Here is a 27,319-nt window from a genome sequence, read left to right as displayed (position 1 = left end):
AATGCCGATGCTTCTAGAAGCTGGGAAGGCCTGGAACAGATCCTTGCCTGGAGCTTCCGGAGGGAACCAGCCCTGCCCACACCTGGATTCAGCTCCGTGGGGTCCGTGTTGGATTCTGACCTCCAGAGCAATGAGATGACAGATTTGTGGAGAGGAAACCTCTGAGTCTATGGTAGACTACCCAGCGCGCTTCACCTCCGGCCCCTCTCCGTCCTGGGTGCCAGCATCCGGGCCTGCATCCCTCCAGCAGTGACCCAGACCCCAGCCACTGTGCCCACAGCATTGGCCCCTGCTGGCCTGGTCAGCCAGGTGGAAGGCCACGACCCGCCTCTTCGGTGGACGCACCCTCCAGCTCTAGACCTGCCCTTGACCTTCAGGTGATCTTGAGAGCCATGCTCACCCTCTGTGGCCTTCGTTCCACCATCTGCATAGGCGGGGGTTGGAATGGAGATTTGTGTTGTTCTGACATGCTCACCGCTGTGGGAAAATTCAGGCAAAACACGAGGGTCCCGCCTTTACTAGACGTTGGGCGGCTCATGGGCCCACAGGGGCTGGAAGTCGAACGGCAACGCTGTGGCAAACTGGACAAGATCCCTGCCTATGGATTGGATCCCCCCCGACCCAGCCCCAGCGAGCCCAGGCAGGCCTCCAGCTGAGACCACATCCTCGCTTAGCCCAGCCCCCTCCTGCCCTGCGTCCCCACTGCCCCCTCCCTGGAAAGCACTCCTCAGGTAACTGGTAACTCACAGGCACCCAGAGCGCTGTCCCGGGTGCTGCTTCTGGGGACCCCGACTCAGGACAGACCCCAGAGGTGAGGAAGGACTAAGTATTCAGGAAGACCTTCCGAAAGCAAGGCAGCAGGTGGTGTCTGGGACGGGCCACCCTCCCCCACCACCTCCCTCTTCCCTAAAGACCTGCACTCTGGGTTTTCAAAGATGAGACCTGGTCCCACCAAACCCGGCACCGCCATCGCTACAGCAGCTGAAGGACCCAGGGAGTGATGCGCTTGCTGAGAAAGTGCAGTCAACTAGGATCTGCCGACGTGGGAAATGTGACTCCATCCCACAGGGGACAGGGTATTTCAGCGAGAATTACTGAGGAGCCGGCAGCCTCGGACGCAGAGGCAGGGAGGTGGTCATGCATCCATGGGCGCAGAGAGAGCAGCCCCGGGCCAACCCCCCAAAGGCTGTGAGAGACCAGCCTCAGCACACCCCAGTCCTCCCACTGGCTCTGGGGGGCGTCCTGAGGTCCTGGAGCTGGGGGCCTGCCGGACATGAGAAGGTTCCGGTCGGCAGGGGCAGGGCCTGGGTAATAAGAAGCAGCTGGAAGTAGGTGAGTGAAGGTGTCCCGGCCCCTGGCTGCGGGGAACGGGCCCCGTCCTGTGCTGTCGTGGGGTGAAGAGCAACGGGGTTTCAACTTTCAGCCCCAGAGGCAGGTGCTGACAGATGCCACCTCCACCTGGCGCTGGGCTGAGGGCAGACGGCTCAGCTGGCCAGGTGCCCTTCCCCGAAGAATCGGATACACTCAGACACAGGGAAACGTGGGCGCCAAAAAGTCCCCCTGACGCGAGGCCCCACGTGTTCTTTATCAGGTGGACACAGTTCAGCATCTCAGTTTCCTGGGTACCTGCCCCTCTGGCTCCAAGCCTGGCTATTAAGAAAGAAGCTTTCCATTGGGGGATTGACTTGGGCCAATTCTCCCCCAATGCTGGATGGGTCTGTGTTGTACCTTTGCTGCCTCGGGGATGCACTGACTCTGTAAGCGCCCGGGGCTGCGTGCACGGATGCCCACACCACACCTTCATCGCGGGGAAGAGCCAGTGCCCAGGACCACAGTGAAGGAAACATTCACAACCTCCTACTTTCACCACCCCTGAGCCTCTCCAGCGAGGGAAGAGAGGAGCTAATTAGGGACTTAATAAGGGATTATTACCTGGGAGATAGAGGAGTGGCAACAATTAGCACGGCACATGTTCACATCTAGGCTACAAAAAACCCAGTTCCTGTGCCGTAGGGACACGTGTGGGACTGAAGCAAAGAGCTGGTGGCCAGGTAAATAAACATGATTCCCCAAGAGAAATCTGCTTATCCACTTGTTACGGTTGGTCTCAACTAGACCAAGCCAGCTGTGACATGCAAAATTAATTTTATGTATCGTTTTATGCACATTTTAAGTAATATGTATACGTTCCTCTGCTCTAATCACTGCTGTAAAATTTCTGGATGGTTTTGCCATATTCCCTCTTCTCTTTATCTGTCCGCAGATCCCAGAGGACATAATTAGTGCACCAGAGTTAGTTAGGTCCGGTACAAAGCATCCATACTTAGCAGCCCTATTACATGAAGATCTGGATTTTAGCACATGGAAACGGGGATTGCTGGTTTGTCATACAAAAGGATCCCTGCACTCACTTTCACATTGCAAATCCAGATGTTTATGGGTTCTGCAAGATGCAAGTCATCTTTGCTTCTCTCTCCAAGCGTCCATCTCAGCCCAGTGGGGAGAGGGGTACATGCCTTGGCACCCCTGACAGAGACACACTAGGTCCCTCTCTGCACCTGTTGCTTGCCCCCAAGTGCCCTGTCCCAGGAGGAGTGTCCCATCTGCAGGACATTCACTGGGTCAATCCCCAGGGCTGAGGTCTCTGAACTGAAAAGGCAGCACCTCTGTGTCCTTTGCTGTCTGTTCCTTTCCTCATTCAGCCCACCTTTGTCCCTGGGAAAGGGCTGACCTGGAAGGACTGAGCAGCCCCGGCTTCACGGGGCAGGTTGGGTGAGGCACACTGGGGCCCGCAGATACGAAGATTCGAGGAAGAGAGAGTAGAAACCTTGCTCCCACTTTCCCTCCTGGGATATCGTGATTTATGCCCAGACATGTATATCTGGTCCCCATCCCGGTTTCTGCACAGAGCTCCTAAACTCTTCCCAAGTGAGGAGGGAGGAGGGGTTGAGGTGGAAGGAGTGTCTTCTTACTCATATCCCAAGCTCCTTCCTCCAGGTCCGAGTTCATGTCAGTGAGGGACCCTGGGAAGGTCCCTAAGGAAGGGGGCTGGTGACCAGGGGACCAAGCCTGTGATTAGAAGGCGGGAAATTTCTGTCCCCTCCCCAACTTCTGGGAAGGGGAGAGGGGCTGGAGGTTGAGTCAGTCACCACTAACCAATGATTTAATCAATCGTGCCTATGGGATGAAGCCCCCATAAAACCCCACAAGGACTGGAGAGCTTCTAGGTTGGGGAACATGTGAGATTTGGGGAGTGTGATGCCTGGAGGGGCCATGGAAGCTCTGAGCCCCTTCCTCATACCTCACCCTGTGCATCTCGTCCATCTGGCTGTTCCCCAGTTGTACCCTTTTATAACAACCGATGACCTAGTAAGTAGACGGTCTTCCTGAGCTCTGTGAGTCGCTCTAGCAAATTAACTGAACACAGAAGGAGGTGCTTCGAACCTTGATTTAGAGCCGGTCGGTCAGAAGCACCGGTGACAGCCTGGACTTTCACTCGGCATCTGAAGAGGGGGTAGAGAGTCTTGTGGGTCTGAGCCCTGAACGTGGGGTCTGACAGTGTCAGATGGGTTGACCTGTGGGACACCCAGCTGGTGTGCTGCAGAACCACTCCATGCGGGTGGACCACACAACCTGTGTCCGAGGTGAGGTCAAGGTTCAGGGGGGTCTTGAGAGCACAGGGCACAGCGGTGTGTTGTTGTTCACCCTCTAAGCCTGGTCTCCAGCTCGGGCGCCTCCGGCTGCCGCGCCCACTGACACCAATGTGCGTTTAGTGACCCGACAACCTGCTGGCTGGAGATGAGGGCCGTGACCAGTCACAGGAACGCCTCGTGTGTGCAGGGGAAGCACCCGCGGGTCCTCAGCTCCCAGCCTGGGACACAGGAGTCTGGAAGGGCCGCAAGACCCTGGCGGCGTGGGAGCTGCCTGGAGGAGGGGATCCACCTGTGCCCCTGAAGACCCCACTTGCTTTAATTTCTTTGTGTAGCTCCTGAAAGATGCTGCCTGCCAGCCCTCAGTCATTGACCATGAACTTATGGCCCCATTTTCAAGTGGTGGAGACAGCACAGAAGCATCAGGCAGCCCTGCGGAGAGAGCGACCCCCGCAGGAGGCTTGTTCTCACATCAGAACGTCATCCAGGACCCCAGGCCATCTTCACGAAACAAACACCTTCCGGGCGGCTCCATCTCGACCGAGGGCCACAGGGTGTCCGGGAGAATCGGTCTTCAGGGACAGTCACAGTGTTTCCTCCTCTGCTGTTACATGAACCAGCCGTTGCCCTCAACCAGGCAGGGAACGTGCCGGGGACCCGCTGCAGAGACCAGCTGCAGGGAAGTTTGAGCGCTGGCTTCCCTGCCAGCCTAAGAGGGCAAGATGGGGGTCGGCTCGGCGGGAGCGGGCCCGGAGCTTGACCGGCTGGGGACCTCCATGGAGAGGACGCACCAGCAAGGGAAGAACACAGTGACTTCGGACACAGAGAGGCACTCCGGGCGCTCGGCCGTGAGAGGTGGAGACCCACTCGGGGAGGCGGCCGAGCACCCCCCGCGGCCCTGCCCCCTCCTCTGGTCACCGCAGCCTCTGACAGCGCCTGGGGACCCGCCGGGATCCCTGGACTCACTGACTCTTACAGACCCAGTCACCTCCCCCAGTCTCCTCAGCGCATTGTCGCGTGGATGCCCCACTGTGAATCCCTGCTTACCAGAGAGTTAAAGGCAGCGGGTCCCTGGCACGTTCTCGGTCTGGGCGAGGGCTTCCTTACACACATGGGCGAACTCAAGCTTCCTGGCCTGCGATGGCCGGCAGGGACGACAGGTGGAGGAGGCAGCGCTCTGGCCTCCCGCGGCTCCAGGAGGTCTCTCTATCCTTCGTCTCCTGAGGACCTGGCTGACCCCAGGCACAGGCTGACGACTAGCCCGTTCCCTGGACGGGGTCGTGGTGGGTGACCCGAGCTCACTGGGTGCAACAGGTGCAGCCCCCAGGGCAGAAGAGGTCTTCCCAGAGGCAGATGGCGGTCACGCAGGGTGTGTCCTCACCAAGGCTTCCGTGGGTGCAACACCAAGGTTAAGGGCGCGTCAGACCAAGCTGCACACGGCCTCCCCCAGTCGGGAGGGAGGGAGGCTGCAGTAGAAGCCGGTCTGGTGCTGCCCCTATGCCCCGCTGCTCCCTGCGAGGTCCGGGTCCCTCTTCCACTTTTCAGGGGATGCACAGACCCAGCCTCCCAGGTGTGGGGTTTTTTACACACTGGCACCCTTTACCCCGGGCTGCTCAGTGAGGCCGGGCAGCCTCGCTCGGGTGGGACTGAGTCATGAAGGCAGGGAAATAGGGGAGCAGAGGTGGGAAAGATGCCCAGGTCCGGCCGGCGGGCCAAATTCCCACTCAGAAAGCGCACCATGGCCTTGTCTGAAAGTCCAGACCGCGGCCTGGACACGCCTGCCCTTTGGCACGACTTCCTCGTGCAGTGTGACAGCCTGTGAGTCAGGAGAGGATGGCTCCCTCTGTGGCCGCCACGCGGGCTGGAAGCCTGATTAATGATTCAAGGCAAAGGACCCACACAGAGGGGCAGCGGCAGACGAGGACGGTGCGACTCCAGGATCCCAGGAAGCACTCTGTGCTATAACACAGTATTATTGAGGAACTGACACCACAGCTTCCACAGTCAGAAGCTTCTAGGGCCCAAGGTCATGTCTTCTCCCCAATTATAATCCCCAAGGGCAGCATCGTGTACACAGTAACAGGGCCACGCGCCTGCGCTGAATTTATCCTCACCCCCAGTACGATTTGTGGCAAAGTGCGCTGGCCTTAGAAACACATGTGAGGAGTCTGGTTACAGAAGACCCCAAGCAGCATTCGCGGCGTCATAAGAAATAAATAGTTTAATTTTGTTTTGTCCCCCATTCGGGTCCTGGCACCTAGCTGCTAAAGCCCTTGGAATTAGCTAAGTGATTGAGCGTCTTTTTTTACTCATAAGGACCCCCTCTGAGCACACTCGAGTTTGCTCCCATGCCCCATGCGGTGACTCTTGGAGGACGGGGCTGGGCCCGGAAGGACCCGCTACGAGTCGAGAGGGTTGGTTTGTGGCCTCACCTCACGCCCTCCAGGAGGGGAGAGGGCGTGCCTAGTAATGAGACGTCCATAAAACCTCCTTCAGGTCAGAGAGGCTGAACGTGGTGACCACATTGGTGCCCTGGGAGGGTGATGCCCCCAAGAGGGAATGGGGGCTCCGAGACCCCTCCCACACCTTGCCCTGTGCCTCTCTTCCACCTGGCTGTTCCTGTGTTGTGTCCGTATAATAAAACCGCGATCATAAGTAAATCACTCTTCTAAGTTCTGTGCGTCGTTCTAGCAAATTCTCAAACTGAAGGGAGGTCGTGGGAAGCCCTGAGTTCGCAATCAGCTGGGCAGAGATGCCGGCAGCCAGCTGGGTCTGAAGGAGGGGATGAGGGGTGGGACTGAGCCCTCAGCCTGCGGGGTTTTGGCTAACCCGGGAGGTGGTGTCAGAAACCAACTGAATTAATTGCAGGACACTGTGTAGGCGTTGGAAACACTGTGTCACTAAGTGTTAGCACAGGGAGCCCGGACCCGTGAGGCATCCCCAGGGTGCCGAGCATTTCAGCAGAAGGCAGAGGGCGGGGGGGGCCCCCGGGTGCCGGCGACACCGACCATTGACCGGCCAGAGGAGCGGGTGCCCCGCCTGTCCAGTTAAGAGCACAGGTTCTCGCAGTGAGCAGGTGACCAGGGCAGGGCTGCAGGGCAGGACAGATGCCAGACATCACTCAGGACACCATGCAGGGCGAAGGCCACAGCCGGGGACCACGGACGGCTGCTGCTTCCGCCCTGATGGTGCATTAAACGATGCCAATGGTCCTACTTCTGTTCTCTAAATTAGCTATTCCTCCCAACTGTATCCTGCAATCTAATCTTCAGGTTTTAAAGCTAATTTTACTATAATAACCTTTTTTTCTGCTTCCAAATTACTCCATTATAAAAAGACATTTTAAAAAACCAAAGCCAGTGGCTCCCTCGTGGAGGGCGCTTTGAGTGTGGCGTACTCAAAGACCAGGAATCCTCACAGGGGAGCTGCAGAGAGCCAGACACATCTTTAATTAACAGCTATTCAGTTACGCTTTTCTTGGAGTAGAGGGAAAGGCCTTTGAAGCTCAAGGCATGCTGCCGTTTCTTCAGACACTGCCTTTCACTGATGCATATGCAACAACATTACTATTTGAATACATATTTGCAAATATATTCGAGCAGGATAACTTATCACTTAAATGCTATTTTTCGGCAGAAGGTGGCCACAGTGTGGAGAGCTGCCTGCCAGGAGCTGCAAATTAATTTTTTAAAACAGCATTACCGATGGAGTATGCATTTCTCTCTGGTGACAACAAGCAAATGCTGGATCAGACAGGGCTCCTTCCCACCGCTCCCAGCCTCCGGGCATCTTACCAGGGGGATCCGGGCACCGGGGTGGAGGCCACGGGTCTTGTGCCTTTGGCCGCTCTGTCTTCTCCTGTCACTAGGATCGATGGAGCCTCCTTTCAGTAGAGAGAGAAGGAGAGAAGTTTAAAAAAAATTTTAAACAGTCCTCTTCAATTACAGGCAACCGAGTAAAGAATAACAAGTGTCCTGCAGACAGACCTGCCCACAGTAGCTGTTAGATAATGACCTGCTCAGTAGAGCCAGCTAATGGGACCCGGCAGTCACATGAGAATTGAGCATTAATGGCACCACTGACCGTGTTGAGTGATTCAGACTAAGGCTTCCCTCTAATTATCCCAAATTGGCTCAGCTGCCTGCTTTTGTAGAAACAGACACAGGTGGTGGTGGCTGAGAGTTTGCTTCCGGATGCCTTAGTGTCTTGGGGGCAGAAATTCCCACTGGATTCGTCTCTGGAGATGGGCTGACCCAGGGGCTGGAGTCACTCTACGGCCAAACACTGCCTTCAGTGGCAGGGAACCTTGGAGCAGTGAGGGTCCCAGGTGCGGCTGGGCTGGGCCGTCCCATCCCTTGAAGGCAGGGGAAGTGACAAGCCTGTGTCCTTGCAGTGACTCCCCCCACCCCCTCCTTCTAGAGCATCCATGTGAGGACAGAGTTCAGGGCGTGTTCTACATTGTGCAGGTGACTGTGGTGCACAGTTGGGTTTGAAAATCACTCTGTCTCTGTCTTCAGGTAGAAAATAAAGAATGTTTGAATTCGACATCACCCAGAAGAAAATGAAGATTATTCCCTAAAGTTAAAAAAAAAAAAAAACAACCTATGGCTGGGACACTTGATCATTATGGTCAGAATCTGGAGAGAAACAAAAGTTGTTTGAGATTAGAAAACATGGGCAATTATGACGCCAACATAAACATGGATCCAAGATTCAGATTAACTTATTTAGCTGCACTGATGTACGACACGTATCAGATTTTCTTAAACAAAGGGAAACAGAACCCAACTCCTACAGGTGGAACTGAAAAATTACCATGAGGAATTTGTTTTTTAAAGTCAGTGCCATCTCAATTTTGGAACAGCTATAAGAAAGAAATGAAACCACAGTGAGCGCAGTAAATTCTAGTGGTGAGGAAACACTTGTTTTTTCTTCTACCAGCTGTTTCCACGGTTTTAATCTCAAATTTGGAACAGTATAATAAGGACTGTGTTCTCTTTCACAAAATCAGGTGAGATTAAAAATACTAGTGCATTTTATTCAAAGCAGCAAAACCAGGTTCTGAGTTGAGAATGTCAGGAACAATTAAAGCTCTAGGTTGGTTTAAAAAAAAATTAAATGTCATCCTAAAATCTGAGGATCTGTTTCTACCATCATCAGTGTCAGTGCTTTATGAGGTAGGAGGCGGTTATGAGGTGAGGAGGCGGTTAGCCATTTGTGGGAATGATTCAAAGTCAAGGGTGCCAATGCTGCCACGCCCCATGTGGGCACCGCCGCCAGGCCGGCTGCACAAGGACAGGGCAGTTGCACCAAAAGTCCACAGGCTTGTTCCAGGGCCCCCGAGGGCCACACTGGGACCGATACTCATTCCCACCGTCCCAACCTCCTTTGAAACAGAATCGTTAGCAAGGAAAGTGCTACGTTATGAGAGCACTGAAACATAAAATTCAAATATAAAGTTAAAAGATCACCAAGGGTCTATAAGAGTAGGAAAACCCCCCAAACAAGTCACGTAAACTCCGTCAAAACCACAGGCAACGGAGTGAACCTGCCTCCTGTTCAGTCAGGAGTCGAGCCCGCGACATCAGGAGAGAACGGCCAGTGCCGGCAGAGCCAGGCAGAGGATGGATGGGAAGGGCCGGGATGAAGACCTCATCTGGACCAGGTCCAGCGCGGCCTCTGCGCAAGGACCATGTCCCTTTAACTGCGTCAGTTAAAGGTTGGACAGGTAAGATCCATGACATGAGGGGTGATCTCTTTCATGCATGTCCATCCTGGTCTCTTACTGGGGTCTTCCTGCGGCCCTTCATTCATTGTGACGTACAATTACACTGACTAAATGATTTGTAATTTACGTAATTATCCCTAAGTTCATAAGTTGAAGAATGATCTTTTTGTAGAATTTTGAGGTGGTAGAAAATGTCTTTGTTTCCTGTGAGAAAACAACACAACTGGGAGTATTCAGAAACAGTTGTGTTAGAAATATATGTGTATATGAAGACCAGAGTTTACATTACTAATCCAATTAGAAAAAGGAGGAGAGATTTTCATTATGAAGCTAACTGAAGAATGAAACCCAACGAGGGGCCTCTGAGTAGTAGATTTCCCCACTAATTATTCAGGTAAATACGGTGGGACGTGATTTCTGATGGGGACTAACATTTCAATTTGGCAAAGCTGGGGTTCTCTTGGTAATTCTCACTAATTACCAAGGTCGTCTTCTTGAGATGCACGCTGGTTATGATTTCCTGTTGGTGAAAAAAATGGCTAATCATGGGCTTCCCTGGTGGCGCAGTGGTTGGGAGTCCGCCTGCCGATGCAGGGGACACGGGTTCGTGCCCCGGTCCGGGAAGATTCCCACATGCCACGAAGCGGCTGGGCCCGTGAGCCGTGGCCGCTGAGCCTGCGCGTCCGGAGCCTGTGCTCCGCAACGGGAGAGGCCACAACGGTGAGAGGCCCGCACACAGCAAAAAAAAAAAAAAAAAAAAAGGCTAATCATGGCATAAAACTCCCCTTCCACACTGAAGTAATAAAAGTGAATTAGAGGCACAGAGCCCAGATATAAAGAAAGTAGCTAAAACAGAAGAAAGACGATCTGTTTAATAAACATGTAATTCTGACACGGATGTTAATCTCTTATAGAGAAATCCTACATCAGGGAGCAACAGTTTAATTTGCACTAACATTCGTGACCCATTTATACCATTTAGCATCGGCACTAACGATGGGGAGGAAGGCGTGGCCCACAGGTGACTGTGCCCAGGGACGTCACTAACGGGGAACTGGCAGGACAACCAGCGGGAACGGGGACGTTAACAGGCTGAGGCAGAGACACACCTGGTAACAGCAAAGGAAGAGAGAATGTTCACATGACACTGGGGCAGACCAGAGGCCAGCAGCGTATCTGACAGATCAGACCAGAGGCCAGCAGGGTTTCTGACAGATCAGAGCAAGTTAAGCGCCATTTGTGACTTTCAAAAGCAGCAATGAACGCTGATTTCTTGGGTTAGTCGTGGGAAGAGAAATGCACCCAATGGGTTCACAGTCTATAAAATGCCATCTGGTAAACGAGCAAAGGGAAGGACCTGAGACTAATGCGTTCAGAAAACACAAACATGCACTGGTTTTCCTACAACAGTGAAACCAAACGCAGACCGCAGCCTTGCCTGAGGGGTGTCCAACTGCATGGCCTGGCTGCCCGCGTGCCCGTGCCTGCTGAGATGTGAGGGCAGTGGACCCAGAAAGCCAGGGTTACTACTCCTCTGAGCAGTGCTGGCCAGCGAGCTCTGGACCCAGACCAGGAAGGGAAGGCCAGGCTGCTTCTGCCCGGCTCCTGGATGCCCCTTCCCTTCCTCAGGGCTCTGGAGCTGTCCTGCTGGATCCGGCCCTGTTCCACACAGGGGACCGCAAAGCACCACTGCCGAGAGCCAGGTGGGAAAACGGGCGAAGGTCGTGCGGGCCCCGCAGCCCCCAGCCCGGGGTTTCACATCTTCGCAGCCCACTGACCTTGGCTGGTCTGTCTCCCGCCGGGCTCTTCGTCTCCCCGTGCAGCATCAGGACCGGCGGGCAGGGCGCCCGGCTGTGCTCTCTGCTTTTATCTGCGGGGCCAAAACAACCGTCGTTAGCATCCGTTTGTCCTGTCAGTTTGTAAAACTGAACAAGGACAGACAGTGGCTTGGGGAATTCAGAGTGGTGGTGCACACGGCGCATCCCACGGGAAGCTGTGCCGACTGGTGCTGGCCACGCCTCCACTGCGACTTCATGGTGAGCTCCTGGCAACCCCATCTGAGCCTGCACAGCACTGTCCACGGAGCACTTGGCCATGCACGCATCGTGGACCAGGCCACGTGGGTCACAATGGACGGGACTCAGGTCTCCCTGACAAGGGGGCCAACGTGGGCAGCAGAGCCAGGCTTCCGTAGGCTTCAACAACCAGCGGCCGTGATGGGCCATCCTGAGCCCTGTCCCAACAGGGGCTGGGGGTCCATGCTGGCCAGACTTCCCGTTACCGTTGTTTGCCCATCACTAAAGTGGACTCTGGCCCCCATGGGTGGCCTGCACAGTGCTTTGACTGTGCAGACAGTGACTGTCTGGGAGGAGGGAGGGAGGGGAACGTGGCAACAACCTGACTCCAGATATGAAAACAGACTCAGGCTTCATCTTATTCAAAGACGTTGCGTAGCCTCAGACGTCTGCGGGCAGTGACGGACAGCAAGATTAACCACGGTGTTAGGAGCAAGGATTACTAGAAACACCAAGCCACCTAAACACACCAGCCTCACAAATAGATAACTTCACCGAGGAGACCCTGGAAGGGTCTGGAAGGGATTTCTTGGCCTGGAGCTCCTGTCTGTGCAACACAGTTGAGAAGGTCCCAGCGTCTCTCCTTCCCACTGGAAGGGAGGAAAGAACAATAAGCACCGCTCTGTGTGTGTGTGCGTGTCTGTGTGTTCTCACGAACGTACGTGTGTGTACGTGTATGTGTGCATGCTTGGGGTTGGCTCCCACGTGGGGCCCAGCCATGGTGCCATGGTGGGCATCGGTACCTGGCACCCTAGTGGCTGCAGAGCCAGGTCCAGGCTGCAGGGCAGCCGCCCCAGAGCCTGGGTGAGGGAGCACTAACAACTGTACCTAAGAGATGCAGCAGTGCCCCGGGGCCAACTCTGGACTTGGACCAAAAGTCCAGTCCCCACAGAGGTGCTGCGTCTGGACGAGGCAGAAGCACGCAGGAGCCAGCCCTGAGGCCCCACCTCCACCTGTCACGGACATGGATGGATGGACAGTGGTTGTTATGACCACAGCCAGGCTTGCTGTCACTCTGAAGAGTGGCCTGGCCTGCAGGCTCTCCCCAGGGGCCAGCTGGCTGGTCCTGGCTGTTAAAGGGACCTTAACTCAGGCTGGTGGCAAACAGACCAAGCATGGGCCCCAGACCTTGCGGCTTCCAGCTGCCCTCACATCTCCAAACCGCGTGCGTCTGGAGCCTGGAACGCACATCCCCTTCACACGGGGGCGGTAAGTGCCTACCGCTGGGCTCCCGGGCAGCTGTGACCACCACCCAGAGGCTCGCCTCGGGCCTGGCAACACCACTTATAGGGCCATTTCACCATCGGCCTCGGGGAAGGGACTATAAAGCAAACCTCAGTCAACAAACCACACCCCAGCCTCGAGGAATGCGGGTGGTTCCACTGAGTCAACAGTAGATTCTCTGATACCCTGTCCCCACTCATCCTTTAGAGCCCGGCATGTCACGAGGTCTAGAGCCAGGGACCCCCGTATGGGCTTCAGCTCAGGCCCTGATCCCACCAGCCACCAACTCCATGCCAGACGGGAACGGGGGTTTGCCAGGGGGCATCTGCGGGCAGTCCTGGAACCCAGCCCTTCCCGCCGCTGCAGCTGAGGAACAGGGTGGGAGGCTGGTGCGCAAGGTGGGCAGAGGGGCTTTGCAAGGATGCCTGGGTGTGGGCAGCCTTAGCAAGAGGTCTACATCGGCCAGAAAAGCGCAAGGGTCTGCGCTGGGGTGGGGGGCACTGAGGAGAGAGCCACGGAGGGTGGTGTCTGAAGAGGCCACCAGAGCAGCTCTTGTGAGAAAGAGAGGCGGGGGACACAGGGACACTGCCTTGCCCAGGAGACCAAGGCTTCAGACCCTCCCCAGAGCTGCCCGCAGCACCTGGGACCCTCGACCCCTGCTCTGTGAAGGAGGCCAGAGAACAAAAAGGAAGGTGAACTCTCCCCGCTCCCACCTCGCCTCCCGGCAAGGCCCAAGGAAAGGGGAGAAAAGCTTGAACTTGCAACGAAGTGGAAGGGTCTGGGTTATGACCCTGGGCTCTACTTTCGAATTGCTGGGCCGAGACCTGAGCTGTGAGTAGAAATGAGCAGCTTTCCACCACCTGAGCACACAGTCTGGGCTCCTTCCCAGTCCGCACGGGGCCGTGCCCGGTGGGAGGGGCCGTGTGCCAATGCGGAGGCTCCGCACAGAAAACAAAGCAATCGGGCGTCACTGGAAATGTGAGGATCTTCTCACCTCATGCGAATACTACACGTTGTAAAGCAAGTGTGAGGAAACTGACCGCAAGGGCCTGTGTGCTCGTCATAACGCAATTCTCAATGAGAGTAGCCTTGCTTACGTGTATTCCCGCATTATTCGGAGAAAATATATTAATTTTTTTTTCCTTTATTGCAGACACTTGATCTTTGTAAAACTTAGCTCTTCAAATCTGGCATCTGGGCTACATGCACGGCGCTGCTCGCTGTGACGGCTTCTTTGCAAAGACGGCCCCGATCATCACGGCACACGCGCCCCCCAGAGCGCCTGTGACAGACGTTGAGCCTCGCCCTGCGCGGCTCCCTTAAGGGCCGCCCTGTCTCAGAGCCGTGGCTCACGCAGCCTTGCTGCTCGGCTGAGCTGGGGCACCCAGATCCCTCTCGTAACAGCCTGGGTCTCCACGTTCGTCCTGGAAGAGCTGATGCTACGTCTCCCCGAGGGCCACTCCGGGGCCCACTCTGGCGTGCTTAGCCACCCTGTGCTTTGGGCCTCTCCACGAACCCCGATGACGCTGCCATCGACGCCCCCTTGGGAGTCAGGGAACTAGTTTGTGAAGGAGAATCGACAGGTCTGAAGACCTGGCGCTGAGGCGCTTAGCGCGCGTGACGCCCTCCACCCTGTGAGGGGCGCAGGGTGGCCAGATCTTTGGGGGCGGTTGGTCTATTGATCAAGCCCAGCCCTGGGAGGGGAAGGGCTCTCAGACAGTCTGCTTTTCCTGCTGGCAGGGCTGAGCGACAAGGAGGCCCAGAAAGGTCGCATGGAAGCCTGGAAGAAGAAAGGGGGCCTGTGTGAAAACTGCCACACAATCCACTGACAACACGTATTTGCTGCTTGTACAGAATCCAGCACAACCCTGGCTGTTTGTGGGGAGAAGTGGGGGGAAGCGGAGTGAGCAGTTAGACAGCACCTTCCCTCAGAATGCTGCAGGAGTTGGCAAGGGTGACGGGAGGGGATACACAACAGCCCTCAGAAGGTGAACAGCCGGCAAAACTTGTCCCGTGGAACAAAGGGGACAGAAAAGCCATGCTCCTCATAGGCGAGACTTAGCTGTGGAAACGTCTAGCTCGCTTCCCTAAAAGAAGAGCGAGGTGGGCTTGCTGTGTCCTAATCTGAGGTCAGGGGTCCATGTCAGCTTCCCAGCATGTCACCTCTTGGTCATTAGTCCCCAGTCTAAGCCACCTGTTCCCTTAGAGTCCCGAGGACGTGAAGACTCCAAGTTATCTGGTATCGGGCCTCAGACCAAAGATGGCTCATATACAATGGTAATGGGACAATTACTATACACCCAGAACTATATTGAATGAAGCACGAGGATTGTTTTAAACATTTAAAAGTTGCTTTTCTTAATTATTACCATAAAGAACCACTGCAGACGAGTCAAAGTTGTCGAACTTGTCAAAAAGATATGAAAACATGTCCGCATCTTTTAATTCAAAAGGTGACTCTGAAATTCAATCTCATTTTAATCCAATACATTTTGCCCTCCCTTGGTCTGAGTTTCCTCATCCATAAAATGGACCGATCTCCTAAGCTTCTTCCAATTCTGGGATTCTGAAAGTCAACAGGACATCTGGAACTGCTTGGGGTATATTCCCCCCAAATAGAAGATATAAGCAGTGAACCTGGAGGGTCAGAATAATCTTCTGGTTTCCTGCTGGGGAAGAAGGAAATGGATTAACCCCAAGGAAGTGAGCAGAAGAGACAGTCAACCTTTTATATGCTGAAAACCAGCAGTGGCTTCTGACGAATTTGGAATTAGTGGGGAATCTCCTCTTAGACCAAGGGGACCCCTGATCCACAGGTGGTCTGCACCACACGACCCTGATTGTGACCTCCCGGGGGAGCCCGTGAGGCTGGGGGGACAGCAGGATGACTTGAGTTCCCTGGTCATTGCAGACCACGGGCCACGATGCGAAGGTTGACAAAGCCAGTCCACACCACTAAACCCCACGTGCGCACAGGCCTCCGCCTGCAAAGGCTGGAAGTGAACAGACGGGTCCCTGCCGGGGACTGTGTGCTCAGAAACAGAGGTTTCTCTCCAGTGACCCGCCCACTCCAGTCCTGGAGAAGCCCGTGTAGGATATGGGGTGTTAGGGGCAATCCTGGAGTGTTGGGGTCCCATTTTCTGTGTCTGCCACGATCTAGTGACCCCACTTCCATATATGAATGTTCTCACCACCAAGAACCAGTAGCGTATCACCCACTTAAAGAAATGTCTTAAGGAGAATAATGAATGGTATTTTAATCTTGAATACCGTCTCCTGTAAGTGCTGCCTTAAAATAATTTCTGCGATGCTTAAGCAAAGTAGAAACAATCACCTCATTTCACACCTAAGAAAACTAGACAAGGCCTTCTAGCCTCCACTGTAACTGAATATCATTTTCAGGCAAATGGCAAATCATTTGTGAGCCCTCCTACATTTCGCATAGGCAGTGATTTCCCAGAGTTGACAAGCTGCAGAGAGAATTCATTTTCTACCGGTTTGTAACACCCTGGGCTTCCCTTTGCAGGAACAAAGGGTTTTATTTTAAACACTCACATTAGAGGCCTTGAACTTGGCTTCCTCCACAAGAAAGGATCATAGCACTGCCACGTGGCTCCACCCTTGTAACATGGTTCCACCCCTGTAACCTGACTGTTTCCCACTCCTGCAAAGTGACCACACCACACGTGGCTTGTCTCCATCTCCTCGGGCCCAGCCAGGATCTCAGGCCAGGGCTTCCATATCCTGCTGCTGGCCTGACTGACTTAACAAGGGTCTGATGTCACTGTTGCACAGAAGGGTGGCGGAGATGATGGGCCATCCTCAGCAGACTGTCCTACAGCCTGAAGCGCCCCGGTCCTCTCGTGAAGGCAGGCCACATTAGATGACAGAGAGCCACAGTAGAACAGAGATGCAGGAAACCTGCCCGCAGCACGGCGAGCTGTTGAACGCTGATGGTCAGAGCACTCCTGCCCTGTTTTCATCAGGAGACACGGACAGTGACTGCCTCACCTGGACGTGGGTCTCCCGGAGCAGAGGAATGCCAGGGTCTGGGAGGGAAACTGGCTCCAGTGCTGTGCCAGCCCAGAGAGCTACTCCCAAGGCACCTGGGCACCGTAGCCCCGCAGGAGCAGGCCCAGAGGAAGCTGGCACCCAGGGACGGTGTGTACCCAGGGGATGCGCAAGAGGGTTGGCTGCCTAGTCCACACTCCTGACCTCAGTAAACATGTGTTCAGTGGATGAATGGATGAATGGATGCACAAGCTGCATGTGAGTCCTGTGCAATTTCAAACACATGCTCAAAGTTTTCATTATCATCCCCAAACAGGGATATCAGAGGCAAAAGAGACGCATTAAATGAGACAATTTCTGTAAGAAGAGAAATTTAGAATATTCTGTGCACTTCGTCAGATGTATGGTGAGCCAACTTGGACCAGGAAAAGAGGAGAGGCTGGATGGAGAGATGGAGGTGAAGGCTGGAGGGGGCGCGAGAGGAAGAGGGGGATTCCTGTAGACGGCAAACCATCATTTAAAAACTTCTCTCTGGTTCAGGTACAGCATGTTGCAAAAGTGCAGCATTCAATCTTTTCCAAAAAGCATAAATCCATTTCACAGTCCCAGGCTGAGTTATGTCAGCAACGCCCACCTTTCAAGGCAGCACAGGAATTACAGCTGCTGAAAGAGGGGAAACATCCACCCATCACTCCACCTCGCCCTGGGGATGCCAGAGAGCACACACCTGGCCGTGTTTCTTCCACCAAAGTGGGTGTCCCAAGAGTCACGGCTGGGCTTGTCACGGCGGTTACCCTGAGGACTTGAGCTGGCACTTAACCAGGGGCTCAGGTGCCCATCCACCTGAGAGGCAAGGGTGCACCCCCAACACACACAGGCACATGCTTACACGCAGACAGACAGACATACACACACACAGAAAAGACTACTATTTTGACGATTTTTCAGCCATCGCCGAAGTTAAATGCATTATACAGAAATCCACTGCTTAGTTAGGTTACTCTCTGGTCCACCCATGTCAGAAGAGAATGGAAAAAAAGCTGACCTATGTGTGCAGAAAGTGTGATGACATTTTCTACAGCTGACATCAAAAATAAGTTGTCTTTGTTATAAGAGCTATATATACTATGCATTGCTTTCAAAACACGGACAGCATCTTTGGAAATTGTCCTAAGGTGAGTCATTTCCCCTCTTCTGACTCCGAGGGCGCTCTGTCACCTCCTCTTGCTTGGGCGCTCACGCCTGCAGGCACGTGATGGGCGGAGTGTGTGCTATGCCCCCGCCTCCAGCAAGCCTCCCGTGGCCACAGCTAACAGCCACCTCCGGGGGCTGGCACTGAGCAGCAGGCATGGGACAAACGTCAGCTGGTGGGCAGGTGAAAGGCTGGCGGGCGGGCTCCCAGGACAGGACTCCCCACAATGCCCCCTGTATGCTCCCCCCATATCTCCCGTCTCCACCGACGTCTGACCATTCTAGATCCAGACTACGGTTTCTTTTCGTCTTTAATGACACTTGTACTCCCAGACTGTAGCCGTCCAGCCGCCAAGCCCCTCTGCTGTAGTCCTTTTCTCCCTAGTAACAGGGCCTGCATGTTGCCATTTTTTACCTAAGTGGCCTCTACCTTCCTGGACAGTTATTAAGTCTCTTCCTTCTCTTTGTCCTGAGGCTTTTTCAAGCTCCCTCACGTCCCTCTCAGAGCTTTAACAAATCGCGGCTTCCACAGGGGACTGAAGTGGCAGGGGAGGGAGGTTCTGACCTAGTGTGGTCAAAATGGCAGAGCCGGACGCCTCCCCGCCAGGCAGGTGCAGACCTCGGCCCATCCCTGGGCCCCTGAGAACTCTGCCTCGTAGCCGAAGTCTCCTCGGGAGGGCGGCCTGAGGAAGCTCCGTCCAGCCTCTGCACCCCAAGGTTACCTGTTTTAATAGGATAATGAATTTAAAACAAGACAATGCCCAGAGTGATGCTCCTAGGAGCTTAGTGGTGAGATTCTCGTGGGCTGGTGCAAGAAATGAGAAAGCCCACTGGCTGAGGTCCTTGTAGTCGTTTTGGACAAGGATGACATGCTTTGCAGTTTGAACGTCTCTCGTTCCGTCAGCTGAGCTTTGACAAATGTGACGATGAGCATCTCACGACTGCTGAGAGCTCCTCAAAAGGCCTGAAGGAAGCCCCTCGGGGCTGAGCATGATTCCAGGGTCTCACTCGACAGGCGGGGCTCCTCCAGCCTCAGGGAACAGGACCCCCAGCTCTTGCGGGCACTGGCCTTAATGTAGAACCTGGTCGTGGAGACTCTCCCCCATCCCCCAGACGTGAGGTCTCCCCAACGCTGGGGCTCCGGGGGAAGCACACGACATGGGGCGGCCTCCTCCCGCCCCACCTCCCAGGTGTCTCCAGATCCCTCAGGACCCAGCATCTGCCTCAGTGTAAATGCTGCCAGGTTGACTGTCCAGTTTCCACACCTGCTGGCTCTCTCTTTCATCACATTAAAGAACAGAACCAGGAGACAGGTGGACCCCACTGTACCCCCCAAAGAGCCCAGGTTAATTGTTTAATGAGAAAACACAGCAACTCCAAGAGAGAAGTGTTAACTCCTTCATTGGACTCAAGCATTTAATAACTCGACATGATCCTTGACGCTGGTTTTGGTCCCTTGGGGACACGCTCCTGTATGGTCCCCACCGAGGGGGGCCTATGATTCTCTCTCGTGGGGACACCAGGCAAACATCCCTCCCTGGGGGACCTGTGGGCACCTGGCAACACACACCCCCTTCCCTCCCTGCGGTGGGAAGGGTGAACGGGGCTCCGTCACAGAGTGGACGGGGGGGTCCCCAGGCCACCTGGGTGGGAGCTACACCCGTGAGCAGCCCCAGGGGAGAACCTCTCTGTTTCCTTTCCTGGGTCCTGGTGACAGCCCACGCTGTGCCCTAAGGGCAGGACTGGCTCCAGTTAAAAATACAGAAACATCAAATTGGTATCATTTAAGTTAATTTTTAAACTTTCTTCTTCTCTATTCGAGAATGCACTAAGCAGAGGTGTCTGTTTAAAGCACTGGGATGTGAAGAGCTCAGCCTGTCCCGCCCCACAGGCCACTGGGTCCCCCGGGTTCCCCTGGGTGTCAACCTCACAGCAGCCGGGAGGCCGAGCCAGCCTAGGCCCAGGAACCTGGGAAGTTCAGGCACAGCCCAACCACCAGTAAGACCACCATGGAGGGCTGGGAGACGGGGGCTTCCAGCAATTTCTTCAAATCCGAGGTCATTAAAGCAAGGATCACAGATTTTTATTTGATTTGGGTTTTGAGGTTAATGGAAAGGTTACTAATTTCTGATCTACAGCAGACGAACAGAACCTGCACTGGCACGTCACAGTGACGGAAACAGTGCACACACAGCGATGGTTTTGTCACACCGCTGATCAGGGCGGGTCCTTCCATGAGAGGGGGCCCACGTACCCTGATTCCCCAGAAGCCACTTCTGATCTGACCGCAGAGGGGTGACTGCCAGTAGGTTCAGTAGTCACCACATTCTCATTTCTGCACCTGGTGACAGCAGTGCTCCAAAAGGCTCACGACAGTTTCTTCATTTTTTGGTCAAAACATGTGGCAGGTGTGGCCCTGCTCTAAGGTGGCATGAGGTACAAGGTGGGTAGAGGCAAAAGAAAGGCACGTGAGGACTTGAGGACATGAGGAGGGGGAAGGGTAAGCTGGGACGAAGTGAGAGAGTGGCGTGGACATATAGACACTACCAAAATAGATAGCTAGTGGGAAGCAGCCGCATAGCACAGGGAGGTCAGCTCGGTGCTTTGTGACCACCTAGAGGGTGGGATAGCTGGGACGAAGTGAGAGAGTGGCGTGGACATATAGACACTACCAAAATAGATAGCTAGTGGGAAGCAGCCGCATAGCACAGGGAGGTCAGCTCGGTGCTTTGTGACCACCTAGAGGGGTGGGATAGGGAGGGTGGGAGGGAGACGCAAGAGGGAGGGGATATGGGGATATATGTGTACGTATAGCTGATTCACTTTGTTATACAGCAGAAACTAACACAACAATGTAAAGCACTTATACTCCAATAAAGATGTTTAAAAAAAAAAAAAGAAAAAAAAAGGAAGGCACGTGAAACCAGGTGAGCTGCAGGCCTCAGGACCAACCAACCCTGCGGCCAGAGGCATCTGAGAGAGGACAGGACAGGTCCCTCTGGAGCTGGCAGGTGAATCTACAGGTGGAGGAAGGGTCCAAAGATGGTTAGGGGTTGGGACGAGGGGGCAGGAACAACTTATGGAGACAAGGAATAGCAAGCCCCAGAGCTGAGACCCACATCCGAGATGGGACTCGGACCACAGGTGCCAGGGCAGGTGACAGAAGGCAGGGCCCAGTGGGGAGATAAGGCCACTCAGGCCAGCGAGAGAGCAGCCATCCCCCCTCCCCCCCACCATGTGGATATGACAAGGAGCAGTGAAAGCTAAAAGTACGAGGACAATGGCATATGAAATTGTCAATAAAAATAATGTTATACATACTACATTATACATAGTATATTATAGAGTGCTTTATACATGTAACAAAATAATTAAATTTTATTTTCACACTGAAGATTTTTTCAAGGCTACTAGCTACTGTTACTATTATTTCATAGAAAAGGAATCTCAAGAGAGGCCTGTAGCAGTCTTAGGAGCCTTTTGACGATGCTAAAATTAAGTGTTACAGTCTTAGAGTTCAGATATCGCATTTAACACATTAGTTACCTTGGCATAAGTATTCATGGCCTCAGATTTTAAAACGTCCTCAAAGTACATTTTTATATAACCTTTAGTTATATATGGAAGAGAGACGCATGATTAAATATTTTCATATTCTAAATTACATCATTAAATTTTATCAAATAGGAACATTTACGTAAAAAAAATTCAATATTAAAGCAATTGTAATAGAAAAGGGAGATCTGTGAAACCCCTGTTGCTGGAATGGGAATTATGATCACTGAGCGTGTTCTATTATTAGCAATGCCCAGCCCCATGAAGAGGAGGTGTGTGGCTGGGCCCTTGGGTTTGATGTAGCCATTGGAGGGGATTCTCATCTTGGGGAACCTTAGGGCTCAGGACAGGGTGGGCACAGCCTCCCCTCAACACACTGCCCACCATGGAACTGAAGAAGCCGTCCTGAGTCTGAGGAATCTCCTGGGTCTGTGTGGCTGGGACATGCCCTCTGGTTCTCCTGCTGGGGCTGGGCCCTCCCCCAGCAATGGGTCCCTGGTGTGGGAGGAGGGAGCTTCAGTGGGGTTCAGTTAGGGACAACACTCTCCCTTCACCTGGTTTGGGAAGCTCAAGGACCAGGGAGTTTGGCACAGCAGCCACTGCATCCTGGGGTACCAGACTGGTGTTGGGCTCAGCACAGAGACTGGGGCTCGGAATCAGGCAGGCCTGGAGTCTAAACCCAGCTTAGCCACTTATTTTAGGCCTGAAGTATGGGGGCAATCTCTCACCTCCTTTGAGTTTCAACTTTTCCAACAGAACAGGAAAAATAATACCTTAGTCAGCTCAGGCTGCTATAACAAAATACCATAGATGAGGTGGCTTAAACAACAGACATTTATTTCTCCAGACTCTTCTGGAGGCTGGAAGTCCAAGATCAGGGTGCTGGCACTGTGGGGTTTTGGTGAGAGATCTCTTCCTCTACAGATTCCACCTTCTCCAAGAGTTTTCTTATGACAGAGAGACAGACTGCTCTGTGTCTCTCTTATAAGGGCACCAATCCCATCATAAGGGCCTCACCCACATGACCTCATCTAAACCTAATGACTTCCCAAAGGTTCCACATCCAAATCCTATCACATTGAGGGTTACGGCTTCAACATATGAATTTGAGCGGGGGGCAGGAACATTCATTCCATAGCAATACCACATGAAGATTCTGGCTGTGGACAGAGATACTGAGTATACTACAGTGCTGAGCACAATGTCTGCCAAGGTGGGTGCTCATGCAATGGGATCCTAGCAATAATTGGGGCAAAATCATCCTAAACTAGCCTCGTCTACTGCACAGGGTCTGCCTGCCATTGAGCAGGCAGAGAGGACCCCAGCCTGGATGGAGACCCAGGAGGGGCCCTGTGAGTCAGGAGCAGAGGGGCTCCCTGCGTCCCTGCTCCCCACATGTGTAAACTCAGCCCCAGGTCCAGTTATCTTCCATGCAAAATACAGCTTGTTCTTCTGGCCAGATCTTCAAAAAAATGGTAGTAGCAACTATTCTATCATGAAAATTTTAAGGGAAACTTGTCAGCCCTTTGCAAATACTATAGGAAAGACCATTTATTGCTCCAAAGCATCATCGCTCATGTTAAGATGTAGCTGCAAATCAGAACACAGAAGTCAAAACCATTCTGGTGGACCCACCACCAGTCCCTCCCATCAGGAAGCTTGCACAATCCTCTTAGATAGACTCATCCACCAGAGGGCAGACAGCAGAAGCAAGAAGAACTACAGTCCTGCAGCCTATGGAACGAAAACCACATTCACAGAAAGACAGACAAGATGAGAAGGCAGAATACTTTGTACCAGATGAAGGAACAAGATAAAACCCCAGAAAAACAACTAAATGAAGTGGAGACAGGCAACCTTCCAGAAAAAGAATTCAGAATAATGACAGTGAAGATGATCCAGGACCTCGGAAAAAGAATGGAGGCAAAGATTGAGAAGATGCAAGAAATGTTTAACAAAGACCTAGAAGAATTAAAGAATGAACAAACAAACAGAGATGAACAATACAATAACTGAAATCAAAAATACACTGGAAGGAATCAATAGCCGAATAACTGAGGCAGAAGAACGGATAAGTGACCTGAAAGACAGAATGGTGGAATTCACTGCCATGGAACAGAATAAAGAAAAAAGAATAAAAGAATGAAAAGAAATGAAGACAGCCTAAGAGACATCTGGGACAACATTAAACACAACAACATTCACATGATAGGGGTCCCAGAAGGAGACGAGAGAGAAAGGACCCAAGAGAATACTTGAGGAGACTAGAGATGAAAAATTCCTTAACATGGGAAAGGAAATAGCCACCCAAGTCCAGGAAGTACAGAGAGACCCAAGCAGGATAAATCCAAGGAGAAACACACCAAGACACATAGTAATCAAATTCACAAAAATTAAAGACAAAGAAAAATTACTGAAAGCAACAAGGGAAAAAATGACAAATAACATACAAGGGAACTCCCATAAGGTTAACAGCTGATTTCTCAGCAGAAACTCTACAAGCCAGAAGGGAGTGACATGACATATTTAAAGTCATGAAAGGGAAGAACCTACAACGAAGATTACTCTACCCAGCAAGGATCTCATTCAGACTTGATGGAGAAATCAAAAGCTTTACAGACAAGCAAAAGCTAAGAGAATTCAGCACCACCAAACCAGCTCTACAACAAATGCTAAGGGAACTTCTCTAAGTTCGAAACACAAGAGAAGAAAAGGACCTACAAAAACAAGCCCATAACAATTAAGAAAATGGTAATAGGAACATGCATATCGATAATTACCTTAAACATGAATGGATTAAAGGCTCCAATCAAAAGACACAGGCTCGGTGAATGGATACTAAAACAAGACCCATATATGTATGCTGTCTACAAGAGACCCACTTCAAGCCTAGGGACACATACAGACCAAAACTGAGGGGATGGAAAAAGATATTCCATGCAAATGGAAATCAAGAGAAAGCTGGATTAGCAATACTCATATCAGATAAAATAGGCTTTAAAATAAAGAATGTTACAAGAGACAAGGAAGGACACTACATAATGATCAAGGCATCAATCCAAGAAGAAGATATAACAATTATAAATATATATGCACCCAACATAGGAGCACCTCAATACATAAGGCAACTGCTAACAGCTATAAAAGAGGAAGTCAACAGTAACACAATAATAGTGGGGGACTTTAACACCTCACTTACACCAATGGACAACCATCCAGACAGAAAATTAATAAGGAAACACAAGCTTTAAATGACACAATAGACTAGATAGATTTAATTGATATTTATAGGACATTCCATCCAAAAACAGCAGATTACACTTTCTTCTCAAGTGCGCAGGGGACATTCTCCAGATAGATCACATCCTGGGTCACAAATCAAGCCTCAGTAAATTTAAGAAAATTGAAATAGTATCAAGCAACTTTTCTGACCACAACGCTATGAGATTAGAAATCAATTACAGGGCAAAAAACGTAAAAAACACAAACACATGGAGGCTAAACAATACGTTGCTAAATGACCAAGAGATCACTGAAGAAATCAGAGGAAATCAGAAAATACCTAGAGACAAATGACATTGAAAACACGATAATCCAAAACCTATGAGATGCAGCAAAAGCAGTTCTAAGAGGGATGTTTATAGCAATACAATGCTACCTCAAGAAACAACAAACATCTCAAATAAACAAGCTAACCTTACACCTAAAGGAGCTAGAGAAAGAAGAACAAACAGAATTCAAATTTAGTAGAAGGAAAGAAATCATAAACATCAGAGCAGAAATAGAAACAAAGAAAACAATAGCAAAGATCAATAAAACTAAAAGCTGGTTCTTTGGGAAGATAAACAAAATTGATAAACCTTTAGCCAGACTCATCAAGAAAAAGAGGGAGAGGACTCAAATCAATAAAATTAGAAATGAAAAAGCAGAAGTTACAACAGACACCGCAGAAATACAAAACATCCTAAGAGACTACTACAAGCAACTCTATGCCAATAAAATGGACAGCCTGGAAGAAATGGACAAATTCTTAGAAAGGCATCACCTTCTAAGACTGAACCAGGAAGAAATAGAAAATATGAACAGACCAATCACAAGTAATGAAATTGAAACTTTGATTAAAAATCTTCCAACGAACAAAAGTCCAGGCCAGATGGCTTCACAGGTGAATTCTCTCAAACATTTAGAGAAGAGCTAACACCCCTCCTTCTCAAACTCTTCCAAAAACTTGCAGAAGAAGGAACACTCCCAACCTCATTCTATGAGGCCCCCATCACCCTGATACCAAAACCAGACAAAGATACTACAAACAAAGGAAACTACAGACCAATATCACTGATGAATATAGATGCAAAAATCCTCAACCAAATACTAGCAAACAGAATCCAACAACACATTAAAAGGATCATAAATTTGTATGGAGACAAAAACGACCCTGTTTAAAAATTTTTTCTTAGATATAAATCATGATATGTGATAAATTCATCCTAACCTAACCCACTGGTGCAATTTAAATGAACAGATACTTACAAGGATGTATGCCCAATGCACAAAAGTGTCCTTATGTTTCTTAAAACTCTGCATGGCTAAAGCAAAAGGTGATTTGGAAAGAGCTATGCAGATTCCCTGCATACTTGATGTGGTAGCCATGGATTTATGTACCCCTTGTTTTAGCATTTGTAGGCTGGTTATTCTCCAAAGAGCTCATACTGAGGCAGCTCTGACTTTCTGCAGACTAATCTATATGAACCTGCAGGCCTGGCCGAGCTGATTTATTTTCACATTTAGATGTAATAAAATTAATAACGCAGTTCTATGTCAGTTGATGAAATTAACTCAGACTTTTTTTGGGGGGCAGCCAACATCTTTCAGTTATTTTCTTTATTTTCAAAATGGAAGTTGTTTCAGTCATTTGATATAAATGGCTTTAATTAGTTTAAGGTAAACATAACCTTTAACAAAAATACAGGCTGGGGACTGCAGGTCTGTGCGCTATGGGAGAAAAAAAAGTGCAGTGCCCACAAGTTGGTTTGTCATGGCTGCTGTATAATCCGATTTGTTTCGATGTCAGAGTAAACAACCCATCACCTGGGAGAATGATTCCTCTGTTGAGGCCATCAAGAAGCCAGCCCACTCCCCCACACAAACGTATTTTTATGACAAGTGCAGGTGCATGGAATGATGGGGTCGAGGAGATCCACTGCATCCATGTCCTGTCTATTCTGCTCGGTGCCGCCCAAGACAGGGCTTGCACTGGCTGAGAGCACAGGAGAAGTTTTCTAAGGGACTTGCATTTTTAATGACTAGCTCTTTTAAAGGTATTAAAAATTGAAAACAGTCAATCCTACACTTACCATGAAGCACCTGGTAAAAAGAGACCCTTTGTTTTGGAAATACTCAAATGAAGGTTCTTATCTTAGGTTTACCCTTCCCCAGTTCTGTGGGGCTGGTTACCACCTGGGTCAGCTCTTTGTCAACTAGAATCAGAATCATTGGTCCAGAAATCAGCCCTTCTGTTGTAAATCTGACCTTGGACCTCCCATGCCCTTCAGTGGCACCCCTTCCTCCACAGGACAGAATCCAATCCATTCTTTCCTTGTCCTAGGACTTGTCAATCTTGTTCTCTAGGACTCCTGCTGCTCTGAACCCCTCCCCAGAATAAGCACAGGGTGCAGTTTCATGTCCCTGCTGTGTCTGCAATGATGTCCTGCAAAGGGAGCCTCAGGGCTCATCCTCTCCGACGCTGTCTATGACTTTCCACGTTGAGCAGAGCATCCTTGCTCTGCCCTGTGCTCTGTCCTTTTCTTACCTCGTTACTGAAATTATTGGTCAATGCATCTCTCCTGGAAGATAAACTCCATAAGGTAAGAGCCATGTACCTACAC

The 27,319-nt window shown here is 51.5% G+C and overlaps 1 protein-coding gene across 1 annotated transcript in view; it reads right to left on the bottom strand.

Annotated features, from left to right (window-relative positions):
* Positions 1-27,319, bottom strand: part of TCERG1L (transcription elongation regulator 1 like) — a 215,095-nt gene that overhangs the window by 63,113 nt on the left and 124,663 nt on the right. The window contains exons 8-9 of the mRNA XM_007452015.1: positions 11,157-11,248; positions 7,445-7,533 (exon numbers count right to left, since the gene is read on the bottom strand). Coding sequence (XP_007452077.1) covers positions 7,445-7,533; positions 11,157-11,248 — 181 coding nt within the window. The remainder of the gene's footprint in view (positions 1-7,444; positions 7,534-11,156; positions 11,249-27,319) is intronic.

This window comes from Lipotes vexillifer, unplaced genomic scaffold, assembly GCF_000442215.2.
Source record: "Lipotes vexillifer unplaced genomic scaffold, Lipotes_vexillifer_v1.1 scaffold1117, whole genome shotgun sequence".
NCBI classification, from domain to species: Eukaryota; Metazoa; Chordata; class Mammalia; order Artiodactyla; family Lipotidae; genus Lipotes; species Lipotes vexillifer.
Note: the sequence above shows the minus strand (reverse complement) of the source record. Positions and strands in the feature narration are given on the sequence as shown.